This window comes from Mobula hypostoma, chromosome 4 (genome assembly GCF_963921235.1).
Source record: "Mobula hypostoma chromosome 4, sMobHyp1.1, whole genome shotgun sequence".
In the NCBI taxonomy this organism is placed as follows: domain Eukaryota; kingdom Metazoa; phylum Chordata; class Chondrichthyes; order Myliobatiformes; family Myliobatidae; genus Mobula; species Mobula hypostoma.
In genome coordinates this window covers 6,641,603-6,657,497 of record NC_086100.1, presented here as the reverse complement: position 1 = coordinate 6,657,497, position 15,895 = coordinate 6,641,603, and the positions used below count along the sequence as shown (strand labels likewise).

At 45.8% G+C, this 15,895-nt stretch overlaps 1 protein-coding gene across 3 annotated transcripts in view; it reads left to right on the top strand.

The window, feature by feature from the left end:
- Window positions 1-15,895, top strand: part of LOC134345106 (phospholipase D1-like) — a 265,323-nt gene that overhangs the window by 236,619 nt on the left and 12,809 nt on the right. For all 3 annotated transcript variants that reach the window (XM_063045276.1, XM_063045277.1, XM_063045275.1), the window contains 4 exons: window positions 1,861-1,910; window positions 4,333-4,467; window positions 9,027-9,180; window positions 9,907-10,024. In XM_063045276.1, coding sequence (XP_062901346.1) covers window positions 1,861-1,910; window positions 4,333-4,467; window positions 9,027-9,180; window positions 9,907-10,024 — 457 coding nt within the window. The remainder of the gene's footprint in view (window positions 1-1,860; window positions 1,911-4,332; window positions 4,468-9,026; window positions 9,181-9,906; window positions 10,025-15,895) is intronic.

The following is a 15,895-nucleotide window of genomic DNA, read 5'->3' as shown; positions in this document are numbered from 1 at the left end:
GTGGTAAAAACAAAATGATTCACTTTGGACGGTCAAACTTAAACGCAGAGTACAAGGTAATGGCAGGATTCTTAGCAGTGTGGAGGAACAGAAGGATCTTCAGATCCAACTCAAAGTTGCCACAAAAGCCGATGGGGTGGTTAAGAAGGCATTATGGTATGTTTGCCTTCATTAGTCAGGGGATTGCGTTCAAGAGCTGCAAGGACATGTTGCAGCTCCATAAAACCCTGGTTAGACCACACTCGGAGTGTCGTGTTCAGCTCTGGTCACCTCATTATAGGAAGGATGTGGAAGTTTTAGAGAGGGTGCAGAGGAGATTTACCAGGGTGCTGTCTGGATTAGAGAGCATGTCTTATGAGGAAGGTTGAGTGAGTTAGGGCTTTTCTCTTTGGAGTGAAGGAGGATGAGAGTTGACTTGATAGAGCTGTACAAGATGGTAAGAGGCATAGATCAATCAGACAGCCAGGGGCTTTTTCCCCAGGGTGGAAATGGCTAATACAAAGGGTACAATTTGAAAGTGAATGGAGGAAAGTATAGGAGGATATCAGAGATAAGTTATTTACAGAGTGGTTGGTGCCTGGAATGTGCTGCCAGGGGTGGTGGTAGAGGCAGATACATTAACAGGCTCTTAGATAGGTACATAGATGATAGAAAAATGGAGGGCAATATTGGCATGGATTCGGTTAAAGAGTTGGCGTAACATTGTGGGCCGAAGGTCCTGTACTGTGTTGCGTGTTGCCGTCAAACACCCTATGTGTGAGACAAAAAAACAAATGGTGCAAACAATAAAAATAACTAAACCTTTCCCACCGCCCTCACCTCTCACCTTGCATACGAGTCCTCCAATATTCAACTTTTCCATCCTGGGAAAATGACTCCTGCTCTCTGTGGTCACAAACTAGGCCATAAGACATAGGAGCACAATTAGGCCACTTGTCTGCTCTACATTTCACCATGGCTGATTTATTATCCTTGTCAACCTCATTCTCCTGCCTTCTCCCCATAATCTTTGATGCCTTGACTAATCAAGAAGTTCCACCATCCTGCCCCTTCTTTACCTATTCTCCTAATCCGTCCAGGTCCTGCTGCAGACTCCCTGCTTCCTCACCACCACAAAGCCATCAAATCCATAAGAGTTTGTTTTGAACACCTCTATCGAATCACCTCTATGTGCCTCGGTTCCATTCGATTGTCCCCACTTACCCATCAACTCACCCCGGGTCTTACCCCTCATCCGTGAGGGGCAATTGACAGAGGACAATCACGCAGGAAGAAACCAGTGCACCTGGGAGAACGCCACACGGTCAGGCGGGAGAACGTGCAAACTTTGTACAGGCAGCTGCCAGTACAAATGGTGCATGCAAGTTCATTGTCAAGGTTTGGATAGGTACATGGATGCCAGTGGTATGGAGGGCTATGGTCGATGAGACTAGGCTGATGAAATGGTTCAGCAAGGACTAGATGGGCCCAGGGGCTAGTTTCTGTGCTGTACTTCTCGATGACTCTGTGACAGCGGTGGAAAACTGGATTGAACTGGGGTTTCCAGGTGTGAGACAGATGCCTCACAATTCTTGCACTGTCCAATTATTCTTTCACTGTGCACAAACTACAAGGTCATTTGGCCCATCTTGTGTGTGCTAGCTTTTCTAGAGCTCTCCGTTCACACCCTCTCCCCAGCCCTCTCCCCACAGCCCCCAACTTCCCCAGCCTCCATTTGAAGAAAAATCCACCTCCCCACCCTCCTGACTAGCCCGTCTCAGATCACAGCGGTCCCCTCTGTTGTACGCGCCTCCTCCTTCGCCTGTCTCTGCCCTGCCCAGAGTGTCACTGACTGACCCAAGCATGCTTCTGTCCCCACAGGACCATGGCGAGAGGAGAGTACTCTATCATCGAGCAGCTCCGGAGAGAGAGTAAGCCTTTCTTTGGATACTGGGTGGGCCAGGGCTGGCAGTTCACCTGCCTGGTCATGGCAGTGTATCAGAATCAGGTTTAACATCACTGGCATATGTTGTTAAACTTGTTGTTTTGTGACAGCAATATACCGCAGTACATAAAACAACTACAAATTACAATAAGAAATGTATATATACACTGAATAAAATTAAACATGTAGTGCAAAAAGAGAGCGAAAAAAATAGTGATGTAGTGTTCGTGGACCATTCAGAAATCTGGTGGCGGAGGGGAACAAGCTGTTTCTGAAACATTGAGTGTGTGTTTTCAGGCTCCTGTACCTCCTCCCTGATGGTAGCAATGAGAGGGCACGTCCTGGGTGATGGGGGTCCTCAGTAATGCATGCTGCCGTTTTGAAGATGTCTTCAATGCTGGGGAGGCTGGTGCCCATGATGGAGCTGGTTGAGTTTGCAACTTTCTGCAGCATTTTCCAATCCCTCTGTACCAGAGGGTGATGCAACCCGTTAGAATGCCCTCCACAGTACATCTGTAGAAATCTGTGAGTACCCCTGGTGACGTACCAAGTCTCCTCAAAGTCCTAATGAAATATAGCCGCTGTTGTGCCTTCTTCGTAATTGTGTCAATATGTTAGACCCAGGTGAGATGCTCAAAGATGGAGACACCAGACCGATCTTGGAGCTCATGTCCATCGATCCCTCAAAGTTTCCATGCAAGTTGATAGGATGATTAAGAAGTTGTATGGTGTGTTGGCCTTCATTTGCTGGGGGATTGAGTTCAGCTCTATAAAACTCGGTTTAGACTACACTGGGAATAATGTGGAAATAAATTCAGAAAATGTGAGCTCGGTCGGTTGACGGTTGAGTTGGCAGTTCTGATCTTGTCAGCTTACTTGCAAACGTTTTGTCACCATTTGAGGAAACATCATCAGTGCATTGATAATTGTGGAGTGTCCTCTGAATGCCTTTATATACTTAGCAGTTAGGTTTGGTTCTGATCTTCCCATGTCCTGGTCCTCATCGATAGAGGTCAGGGGCTTTGTGGGGGGTGTTGCAGTAAGAGGAGGCAGGCGATGAACTGGAGTGGTTTTGTGAATGTTTCGGCCACACTTTGCCAATGATGGAGAGAGGGATTCTGGGGGCAATGAAAGTAATTGAAATTGGTTTATTATTATCACATGTACCAAGATACAGTGACAAACGTGAATTTGCCTGCCATCCAGACAGATCGTGCCATGCATCAGTACATCAAAGTCGTACAAAGAAAAACAGAATGCAGAATGAAGTGCAGTGCAGACAGACAATAAGATGTGAGTGCCAAGACGAGGTAGACTGGAAAATCGAAAGGTCAGCTTTAGCATATTTGAAGTTCTTTCAAGAGTCTGATAACTAGAAGCCGTCCTTGAAACTAGTGGTGCGTGCATTCAGGCTTTTGTGTCTTCTGGCCAATGGGAGGGTGGCGGGGTGGAGAAATGTTTCTACCAAAGGAGGAGTAAGGCACACCCTCCATCAGCACCTCCAAGGTGTAGCACCTGCTTATCTCCCCAATCAGGGTCACAGGAGCCATTGGAGCAGGTGGTGGATGGTCGTTTGAACAGCCGGTGCACATCACAAGTCCTGGTTATGCAACCACTGACAGCAGGCAGACGATCTCTGAAGAGTATTGATATGGCTGGAGTCACTCATCTTATAAAGACACTTCCCAGAAGAAGGCAATGGCAAACCACTTCTGTAGAAAAATATGCCAAGAACAATCATGGTCATGGAAAGACCATGTTTGCCTATGCCATATGACATGGCACATAATGATGACGTCATAGGACATGGCACATAATGATGATGATCCTGGTGATGATGATGCCCATTGGGAGAGCGGAGAAGAGAGAATACGCAGGGTGGGTGGGATCTTTGATTATTCTGGCTGTTTTACTAAGACAGTGAGAAGTGTTGACAGAGTCTGTGGAGGGGAGTCTGGTTCCTGTGATGTGCTGAGCTGTGTACACAACGCTCTGTAGTTTCTCATCGTCAGATGCCATACCAAGCCGTGATACATCTAAGTAGGGTGCCTTTCTGCGGTGCATTGACTAATTGGAATTGGGATTGGTTTATTATTGTCATGTGCACCGAGATACAGCGAAAAGCTTTTCTTACATACTATTCATACAGATTGAAACATTACACAGTGCATTGACGTGGAACAAGGGAAAACAATAACAGAATGTAGAATAAAATGTTACAGTCACAGAAAAAGTGCAGTGCAGGTAGTCAATAAGGTGCAAGGTCGTAACAAGGTCAAATGTCCATCTTATTGTACCAGGTAACCTAACCATTCAACAGGGTTGTTACGCACAGAGACTCACTCTCACAAGCCGTCTCCCTCTCTCTCTCTCTCTCTCTCTCTCTCTCTCTCTCTCTCTGTTGGCAGTGGATGACATGTGGATGAATTACTTCTCAGTGTGTGGGCTGCGGACCCACGCGGAGCTGGACGGGAAGCTGGTGACGGAACTCATCTACGTCCACAGCAAGCTGTTGATTGCGGACGACGAGAAGGTCATCATTGGTGAGTGAGGGTGGAGTTGCACTGACCCTGACCGGAGGGTGAGGAGGCATCTGTGTGCTTTCTGTGGAATCTCCCATCCTTTCTCTGCTGGTCTTTTGGAAGGTCTCTTGGAGCATTGTGTGTAGTTCTGGTCTCCCTATTACGAGAAGGACACGGAACCTTTGGAGTGGCTGCGGAAAAGGCTCAACAAGATGCTGTCTGGATTAGAGGGCATGAGCTACAATGAGAGATTGGGCAAACTCGGGTTGTTTTCACTGGAGTGGCGTAGGGGAGACCTGATAGAAGTTTATGCACTCCAGCACAGAAACAGGCCACTCAGCCCATTCAGTCCTGTTACCCATCAACCCACACCCTCCAATCCATGTACCCACCCAAATTTCTCTTAAATTAAACCCACATCCACAGAGGTTGAGAGGGATAATAAATCAGCCAGGGTAGGGCAGGCTCGATGGGCCGAATAATAACTCTTTCATTCCTGGGATTATTCTCGTGAACATCCTCTTGACCCTCTCCAATGCCAACACATCCTTTCTGAGCTAAGGGGCCCAAAATCGCTCACAATACACCAAGTGTGGTCTGACCCATGCCTCATAAAGTCTCAGCTTTTATACTCTGGTATAAAATATTAAAGTATATATCCTTGCGTTAGAATCTACTCCTCTCAGAGTGAATGCTGACGTTGCATTTGTCTTCCTCACCACTGGCTCAATCTGCAAGTTAACCTTTACAATATATGCTGTTCAAAGTAAATTTATTATCATAGTCCATGTCACCATATATAAGGTTGTGGGCATTCAAAGATTCAAGATTCAAAGATTCACAAAACTTTATTGTCATTCTAACCATACATCAGCTCTGCAGGGCAGAATGAGACAGCGTTTCACAGGGGCAGTGTAATCATAACATAACAAACGCAACACTAAATAATAAACATAACAATAAATAGTAAAACACAACAGCCACATGTCAGTTAAAATCAGTTATAAGTGTCCAGTGCAAGTTAAAAGTGTCCAAAGCAGAGTCAGGTGGAGCAGCTATTCAGCAGTCTGACTGCCTGTGGGAGGAAGCTGTTTAGTAGCCTTGTGGTTTTAGTTTTGACGCTTGCCTGATGGCAGAAGAACAAACAGTTCATGGAGAGGGTGTGAGGGGTCTTTAATGATGTACCGTGTCTTCTGGAGGCATCGACTCTGAAAGAGGTCTTGGACAGAAGGTAGGGAGACTCCAATAACCTTCTCTGCTCCCCTAACCACCCTCTGCAAGGCTTTTTTGTCGACAGCACTGCAGCTGGAGTACCAGGTTGTGATGCAAAAGGTCAGCACACTCTCAACCACGCCTCTGTAGAAAGTGGTTAAGATGTTAGTGGGGAGTGATGCTTGTTTAAGCTTCCTCAGAAAGTGCAATCTCTGCTGGGCCCGTTTCACAATCCCAGTGGTGTTCCTGGACCAGGTGAGATTGTCCGAGATCTGAACCCCAAAGATTCATGATAAATCTTAAAAAACACTATAGAATCAGTGAAAGATTGCACCGAACAGGACGGACAAACAACCAATGTACAAAACACAACAAACTGTGCGAATACAAATGGAGAAAAAAAAAATAATGATAACAAACAAATAAGCAATGAATATCGAGAACATGGAATGAAGTGTCCTTGAAAGTGAGTCCATAGACTGTGGAAACGTTCCAATGATGGGACAAGTGAAGTTGAGTGAAATTACCCCTTTTAGTCCAAGAGCCTGATGGTTGAGGGGTAATAACTGTTCCTGTATCTAGTGGTGTGGGTCCTGAGGCTCCTGTACCTTCTTCCAGATGGCAGCAGCAAGAAGAGAGCGTGGCCTGGGTGGTGGGGGTCCTTGATGATGGCTGCTGTTTTCCTGCGACAGTGCTCCGTGTAGACGTGCTCGGTGGTGGGGAAGGCTTGACCCGTGATCGATCGGGTTGAGTCCACTATTTATTGTAGGATTTTCCATTCATGGGCATTAGTGTTGCTATACCAGGCTGTGACATAGGCAGTCAATATACTCTCCACTACACACCTATAGAAGTCTGTTAAAGTTTTAGATGTCATGCCAAATCTTCAAATCAAATCAGGTGAAGTTTATTGTCATTTAACTATACACATGTGTATAATGTATATAACCATATAACATATAACTTTTTTGTAACTTTATACTTTATTGTTGCCAAACAATTGATACTGGAATGTACAATCATCATAATGATATTTGATTCTGCGCTTCCCGCTCCCTGGATTACGAATCGATGGTAAATATTAAAAATTTAAATGATAAATCATATAGAAAAAACATATATAAATTATATAGAAACGAGATAACATTTCTCCGAACCAGGGTGTAAAACACAGTAGTACACATAACACACGATAACATGAAGGTTAAGATAAAATCTACAGATGAATCACAAATAAGTAATAAACTAAAGTGCATTAATTTTAAATATTGTAAGGTACGGGACAGATTCACTACTGATCTTCGAGTATGATGTGGCTGGGCGTTCAGAAGCCCAGTGGCCTGGGGGAAGGAACTGTTTCTCATCCTGACCACTCTTGTCTTATGCATCGTAGTCCCCTGTCTGATGGTAGAAAGTCGAAGAGGATGCTGGGTGGATGGGTGGGATGCTTGATAATAATGGCCCTGCGTACACAGCGCTCCTGATCAATGTCCCCGATGGATGGTAGGGAGACCCCTATGATCCTTTCAGCTGTTCTCATAGTCCTTTGTAGGGACTGCTGGTCTGGTGCTTGACTGCTCCCATACCAGATGGAGATGCAATTTGTCAGGATGCTCTCAGTGGTTCTCCTGTAAAACGAAGTTGAGCTGGGGGGGTGGGTGCGGGGGAGCCTGGCTTGCCTCAATCTTCTTAGGAAGAGGAGGCACTTCCGTGCCTTCTTCTGCAGGGAGGTGACATTAAGGGACTACTGTAGGTGAGGCCATCTGTGATGTGAACTCCCAGGAAACACAGGAACATAGAGAAACATAGAAAGCCTACAGCACAATACCGGCCCTTTGGCCCGCAAAACTGTGTAGAACATGTCCCTACCTGAGAAATTACCCAGGGTTATCCATAGCCCTCTATTTTTCAGAGCTCCATATACCTGTCCAGCAGTCTCTTAAAAGACCCTATCATATCCGCCTCCACCACCGTTGCCGGCAGCCCATTCCACGCACTCACCACTCTCTGCGTAAAAAAACTTACCCTTGACATCTCCTCTGTACCTACTGCCAAGCACCTTAAAACTGTGTCCTCTCATGTTAGCCATTTCAGCTCTGGGAAAAAGCCTCTGACTATCCACATGATCAATGCCTCTCATCATCTTATACACCTCTGTCAGGTCACCTCTCATCCTCTGTCGCTCTAAGGAAAAAAAGCCAAGTTCACTCAACCTATTCTCATAAGGCATGCTCCCCAATCCAGGCAACATCCTTGTAAATCTCCTCTGCAACCTTTCTATGGTTTCCACGTCCTTCCTGTCGTGAGGTGACCAGAACTGAGCACAGTACTCCAAGTGGGGTCTGATCAGGATCCTATATAGCTGCAACATTACCTCTCGGCTCCTGAACTCAATCCCACGATTGATGAAGGCCAATGTACCGTATGCTTTCTAAACCACAGAGCCAACCTGCGCAGCAGCTTTGAGTATCCTATAGACTCAGACCCCAAGATCCCTCTGATCCTCCACACTGCCAAGAGCTTGATGCACTTAACTCTCTCTACAGAGGAGCCATGTGTTCACCGAGGGGGGTGGTTCGTCTGCACCTTCCTGAAGTCCACAATGATTTCCTTTGTCTTCTCCATGTTCCTGTTTAGCTTGTCCTCCTCACACCAATCCACCAGCCGCTCCACTTCCTCTCTATACTCCGTTGTTTTTGACAAGGCCAAGCACAGTAGTGTCATCTGCAACTTGATGACACGGTTTGAGCTGGATCCTGTGACACAGTCAAGCGTCAGCAGTGTGAACAGTATCGGGCTGAGCTCACAACCAGTGCTCAGCATAATGGGACCGGAGACGTTGCTGCCCACACGGACCGACTGTGGCCTTACTGTTAAGAAGTCCAGTATCCAATTGCAGAGGGAGGTGTTGAGACCCAGTGAAGACAGTTTCCCCACCAGTTTCTGGGGTATGATGATGAATTCACAAACTTCGAAGGAAGCAGAGGTGCTGCCGTAGGTTCTTCGTAATGACACGTGTTTGCAGGGCCCAGGACAGGATAACATTGAGAAATTTAAAGTTGCTGATCTTCGCCGCCCCTGATCCCCCAATGAGGACATCTTCTCCTCCTCCTGAAGTCAATAATCAGCTCCTTGGTCTTGCTGACATTGCATGAGGACTCCCAATCCCTTTGCATCTCAGATTTTTAATTTTTTCCCCATTAAAAATAGTCTACACCTTTATTCCTTCTATCCGAGTGCACTCCCTAGACTACATTCCATCTGCCACTGGGAGTTTCAGACTGGGAAAAAGACAGCGACCGTCCACGTTATCACCCTCCCTTGTGATTTTATAAAGCTCTGTAAAGACACATTGGTTTTGAACACAGGCTCGGCCAATATTAACGACCGAAGCATGCTGGGAAAGAGAGACAGTGAAATGGCGGTGATGGTGGAGGACACGACTCGGGTTCCCTCGGTTATGGATGGGGTCGAGTACCAGGCCGGGAAGTTCGCTCTCAGCCTCAGGCTGCACTGCTTCAAGTGAGTGTTCGCACAGCGAGAGGGGAAGGGAGGGCCCAGTATCCACACCCTCTCCTTACCCTCTGGATTTCTGGTTCAGTAACTAAACCCTTCTTATTACCTCTGTATTACCAGGCTAGTAATTAAACCCCTCTCTTCATATCTTGATTACTCATTTGGTAACTAAAACCCTCCCCTCACCTTCTGGATTATTAGTCCAGTCACTAACCCCCCCCCCTCACCTCCCCGCCCCTGTATTACTAGACTAGTAACTAAACCCCTCTCCTCACCCCCTGAATTACTAGTCCAGTATCCAAACAGCTCCCCAACCCCTGGAATACTAGTTTAGTAACTAAATTCCTCTCCCCACCTTCTTTTATTTCTGGACTAGTAACTAATCCCCTCTCCTCAACCTCTGTATTACTAGACTAGTAACTAAACCCCTCTCCCCACCCCCTTTATTTCTAAACTAGTAACTAATCCCCTCTCCTCAACCTCTGTATTAACAGACTAGTAACTAAACCCCTCTCCTCACCTCCTGAATTACTCGTCCAGATCTAAACACCTCCCCGCCCCTGGATGACCAGTCCAGTAATTAAACCCTTCTCCTCACTCCCTGGATGACTAGTCTAGTAACTAATCCCCTCCTGCACCCCATGGATTACTAGAGCAGTAACCCAGGCCCTCCTCTGTGCTCTCAGGTCAGTGACGGTACTGTTGACCTGTACTTTGCTCTCGCTCTCACAGACTCATTCTGGGGGGCTTGAATGACCCTTCCATTGATGTACAAGATCCCATCAGTGAAAAGTTCTTCAAGGAAGTCTGGATTCCAACCAGTGCGAGGAATGCGACGATCTATGAAAAGGTACTTGGTGATACACTGGTCATCTCTCGCCTTGCTGTGGGATCAATAGCTGTTTGGGTATTTGGATTTGGGGGTCAGACAGGACTTCCTATGTCATATGCTCTAAAACAATAAATTTCTGAACGTATACCAGTGATAGCAAACCTGAATTTGATTCAGACTCAGATTTTGGAATTGGTCAACTTCCATACCCATTCCTTACTTTGCCTTGCACCGGGAATACTCAATGGTAAGTGATATCAGCATTAAACCCACATGTAGATCTACTTCACCATGAAGTTGCTGGTGGTGTGGATAACGTAGAGAGAAGGTGGTCGTAGGTTATAACGGGACATTGACCGGACGCAGAGCTGGGCTAAGAAGTGGCAGATGGAGTTCAACCCAGAAAAGCGTGAAGTGATTCAGTTTGGAAGGTGAAATATGCAGGCCGTGTACAGGGTTAATGGCTAGATAGTTGGCAGTGTGAAGGAACAGAGGGATCTTGGGATTCACGTCGATGGATCCCTCAAAGTTGCACGCACTTTGAATCTGAATCAGAACCCGGTTCAATATCATCGGAATGTGTCACGAAATTTGCTGCTTGGCAGCAGTACTTTACAATAGATAATTGTGATACATAACAGTAGTTAAGAAGGCATACGGTGCATTGACTTTCATTAGTCAGGGGATTAAGTTCAAGAGACGTGAGGGATTGCAGTTCTATAATCTCTGGTAAGACCACACTTGAAATAGTGTGTTCAGTTCTGATCACCTCATTATGGGAAGGATGTGGGAGCTTTAGAGAGGCTGCAGAGGAGATTTACCAGGATGCTGCCTGGATTAGAGAGGGTGCAGAGGAGATTTACCAGGATGCTGCCTGGATTAGAGAGGGTGCAGAGGAGATTTACCAGGATGCTGCCTAGATTAGAGAGGGTGCAGAGAAGATTCACCAGGATGCTGCCTGGATTAGAGAGGGTGCAGAGGAGATTCACCAGGATGCTGCCTGGATTAGAGAGGGTGCAGAGGAGATTTACCAGGATGCTGCCTGGATTAGAGAGGGTGCAGAGGAGATTTACCAGGATGCTGCCTGGATTAGAGAGGGTGCAGAGGAGATTTACCAGGATACTGCCTGGATTAGAGAGGGTGCAGAGGAGATTCACCAGGATGCTGCCTGGATTAGAGAGGGTGCAGAGGAGATTTACCAGGATGCTGCCTGGATTAGAGAGGGTGCAGAGGAGATTTACCAGGATGCTGCCTGGATTAGAGAGGGTGCAGAGGAGATTCACCAGGATGCTGCCTGGATTAGAGAGGGTGCAGAGGAGATTTACCAGGATGCTGCCTGGATTAGAGAGGGTGCAGAGGAGATTTACCAGGATGCTGCCTGGATTAGAGAGGGTGCAGAGGAGATTCACCAGGATGCTGCCTGGATTAGAGAGGGTGCAGAGGAGATTTACCAGGATGCTGCCTGGATTAGAGACGGTGCAGAGGAGATTTACCAGGATGCTGCCTAGATTACAGAGGGTGCAGAGGAGATTTACCAGGATGCTGCCTGGATTAGAGAGGGTGCAGAGGAGATTTACCAGGATGCTGCCTGGATTAGAGAGGGTGCAGAGGAGATTTACCAGGATGCTGCCTGGATTAGAGAGGGTGCAGAGGAGATTTACCAGGATGCTGCCTGGATTACAGAGGGTGCGGAGGAGATTTACCAGGATGCTGCCTGGATTAGAGAGGGTGCGGAGGAGATTCACCAGGATGCTGCCTGGATTAGAGAGCATATCATACGAGGAAAGGTTGAGTGTGCCAAGGCTTTTCTCTTTGGAGTGATGGAGGGTGAGAGGTGACTTGATAGAGGTGTACAAGACGATAAGAGGCATAGATAGAGTGGACAGCCAGAAACTTTTTCGCAAAGCAGAAATGCCGAATATAAGAAGACATACTTTCGAGGTGATTGGAAGAAAGTACAGAGGGCTTATCAGAGGTAGGTTTTTTACACAGAGAGTGGTGGATGGGTGGAACACACTGCCGGGGTGGTGGTAAAGGCAGATGAACATTGAACCTTTGAACACCACCTCACTTTTTTAATATATATTATTTCTGTTTTTACACGATTTTTAGTTTATTCAATATACGTATACAGTAATTGATATACTTATTTAATTATTATTATTTTCTTCTATATTATAGAAACATATAGAAAACCTACAGCACAATACAGGCGCTTCGGCCCACAGAGTTGTGCCGAACATGTCCGTACCTTAGAAATTACTAGGCTTACCCATAGCCCTCTGTTTTACTAAGCTCCATGTACCTATCCAAAAGTCTCTTAAAAGACCCTCTCGTATCCGCCTCCACCACTGTTGCCAGCAGCCTATTCCACGCACTCACCACTCTCTGCGTAAAAAACTTACCCCTGACATCTCCTCTGTACCTACTCCCCAGCACCTTAAACCGGTGCCCTCTTGTGGCAATCATTTCAGCCCGGGGAGAAAGCCTCTGACTATCCACCTATTATCATAAGGCATGCTCCCCAGTCCAGGCAACATCCTTGTAAATCTCCACTGCACCCTTTCTATGGTTTCCACATGCTTCCTGTATTGAGACGACCAGAATTGAGCACAGTACTCCAAGTGGGGTCTGACCAAGATCCTACAGAGCTGCAACATTACCTCTCGGCTCCTAAATTCAATTCCACGATTGATGAAGGCCAGTACACTATATGCCTTCTTAACCACAGAGTCAACCTGCACAGCTGCTTTCAGTGTCCTGTGGACTCAGACCCCAAGATCCCTCTGATCCTCCACACTGCCAAGAGTCTTACCATTAATACTGTATTCTGCCATCATATTTGACCTACCAAAATGAACCACTTCACACTTATAACCATATAACCATATAACAATTACAGCATGGAAACAGGCCATCTCGGCCATTCTAGTCCGTGCCAAACGCTTACTCTCACCCAGTCCCATCGATCTGTACTCAGCCCATAAACCTCCATTCCTTTCCTGTCCATATAGCTGTCCAATTTTCCTTTAAATGACAATATCGAACCTGCCCCTGCCACTTCTGCTGGAAGCTCGTTCCACACAGCTACCACTCCCTGAGTAAAGAAGTTCCCCCTCATGTTACCCCTAAACTTTTGGCCCCTAACTCTTAACTCATGTCCTCTTGTTTGAACTTCCCCCACTCTCAATGGAAAAAGCCTATCCATGTCAACTCTATCTATCCCCCTCATAATTTTAAATACCTCTATTAAGTCCCCCTCAACCTTCTACGCTCCAAAGAATAAAGACCCAACTTGTTGAACCTTTCTCTGTAACTTAGGTGCTGAAATCCAAGTAACATTCTAGTAAATCTTCTCTGTACTCTTTCTATCTTGTTGACATCTTTCCTATAATTCGGTGACCAGAATTGTACACAATACTCCAAATTTGGCCTTACCAATGTCTTGTACAATTTTAACATTCCATCCCAACTCCTGTACTCAATGCTCTGATTAATAAAGGCCAGCATACCAAAAGCTTTCTTCACCACCCTATCCACATGAGATTCCACCTTCAGGGAACTATGCACCATTATTCCTAGATCCCTCTGTTCTACTGCATTCTTCAATGCCCTACTATTTACCATGTATGTCCTATTTTGATTAGTCCTACCAAAATGTAGCACCTCACACTTATCAGAATTAAACTCCATCTGCCATCTTTCAGCCCACTCTTCTAAGTGGTCTAAATCTCTCTGCAAGCTTTGAAAACCTACTTCATTATCCACAACTCCACCTATTTTAGTATCATCTGCATAATTACTAATCCAATTTACAACCCCATCATCCAGATCATTAATATACATGACAAACAACATTGGACTCAGTACAGATCCCTGAGGCACACCACTAGACACCAGCCTCCAACCTGACACAGTTATCCGCCACTACTCTCTGGCATCTCCCATCCAGCCACTGCCGAATCCATTTTACTACTTCGATTTTAATGCCTAACGATTGAACCTTCCTAACTAACCTTCCGTGTGGAACCTTGTCAAAGGCCTTACTGAAGTTCATATAGACAACATCCACCACTTTACCCTCGTCAACTTTCCTAGTAACCTTTTCAAAATATTCAATAAGATTTGTCAAACATGACCTTTCATGCACAAATCCATGTTGACTGTTTCTAATCAGACCCTGTCTATCCACTTGATTATATATACCATCTCTAAGAATACTTTCCATCAATTTACCCACCACTGATGTCAAACTCACAGGCTGATAATCTGGGTTGAACTCCATCTGCCACTTCTTAGCCCAGTTTTGCATGCTATTAATGTCCCGCTGTAACGTCTGACAGCCCTCCACACTATTGACAACACCTCCAACCTTTGTGTCATCAGCAAACTTACTAACACACCCCTCCACTTCCTCATCCAGGTCATTTATAAAAATCACGAAGAGTAAGGGTCCCAGAATAGATCCCTGAGGCACACCACTGGTCACCGACCTCCATGCAGAATATGACCCGTCTACAACCATCCTTTCCCTTCTGTAGACAAGCCAGTTCTGGATCCACAAAGCAATGTCCCCTTGGATCCCATGCCTCCTTACTTTCTCAATAAGCCTTGCATGGGTACCTTATCAAATGCCTTGCTGAAATCCATATACACTACATCTACTGTTCTTCCTTCATCAATGTGTTTAGTCATATCCTCAAAAAATTCAATCAGGCTCGTAAGGCACGACCTGCCCTTGACAAAGCCATGCTAACTACTCCTAATCATATTATACCTCTCCAAATGTTCATAAATCCTGCCTCTCAGGATCTTCTCCATCAACTTACCAACCACTGAGGTAAGACTCACTGGTCTATAATTTCCTGGGCTATCTCTACTCCCTTTCTTGAATAAGGAACAACATCCGCAACCCTGCAATCCTCCGGATCCTCTCCCGTCCCTATCGATGATGCAAAGGTCATTGCCAGAGGCTCAGCAATCTCCTCCCTCGCCTCCCACAGTAGCCTGGGGTACATCTCATCTGGTCCCGGCGACTTATCCAACTTGATGCTTTACAAAAGATCCAGCACAGCCTCTTTCTTATTATTTACGTGTTCAAGCTTTTCAGTCTGCTGCAAGTTATCGCTACAATCACCAAGATCCTTTTCCATAGTGAATACTGAAGTAAAGTATTCATTAAGTACTCAGCTATTTCCTCTGGTTCCATACACACTTTCCTACTGTCACACTTGATTGGTCCTATTCTCTCACGTCTTATCCTCTTGCTCTTCACATACTTGTAGAATGCCTTGGGGTTTTCCTTAATCCTGCCCGCCAAGGCCTTCTCATGGCCCCTTCTGGCTCTCCTAATTTCCTTCTTCGGCTCCTTCCTGCCTTATAATATTCTAGATCTCTAACATTACCTAGCTCTCTGAACCTTTTGCTCTCTGAATTATGTATGGCATTGAATTGCTGCTGTTAATTTTAGAAATTTCGCAGCACGTGCTGGTGATAATAAACCTGTTTCTGATTGTGATTCTGAGATTCATTAGGGACACTGAAGAGACTCTTAGATACACCTGTGGATGACAGAAGAATGGAGGGCTGTGTAGTAGGGAAGAGTTAGATTGATCTTCGAGTAGTTTTAAAGGTTGGCACGATAAAGGCCTGTACTGTGCTATAGTGTTCTGTGTTGTAAGTTGGACTGGAGATATTAGAGGAGAGATGTTGGACTTTAAATGCCTAACGAGAAATTTCAGACCAGTGGTGTCAGAACATGGAACATAGAACATTACAGTGGAGGAACGGGCCCTTCAGCCCACAATGTCTCTGCTAACCACGTGGTCAGGTCAGGTCGACCATGGATGTTTCATCCTTGTTATTTACATGTTACACCAGACAGGGCGG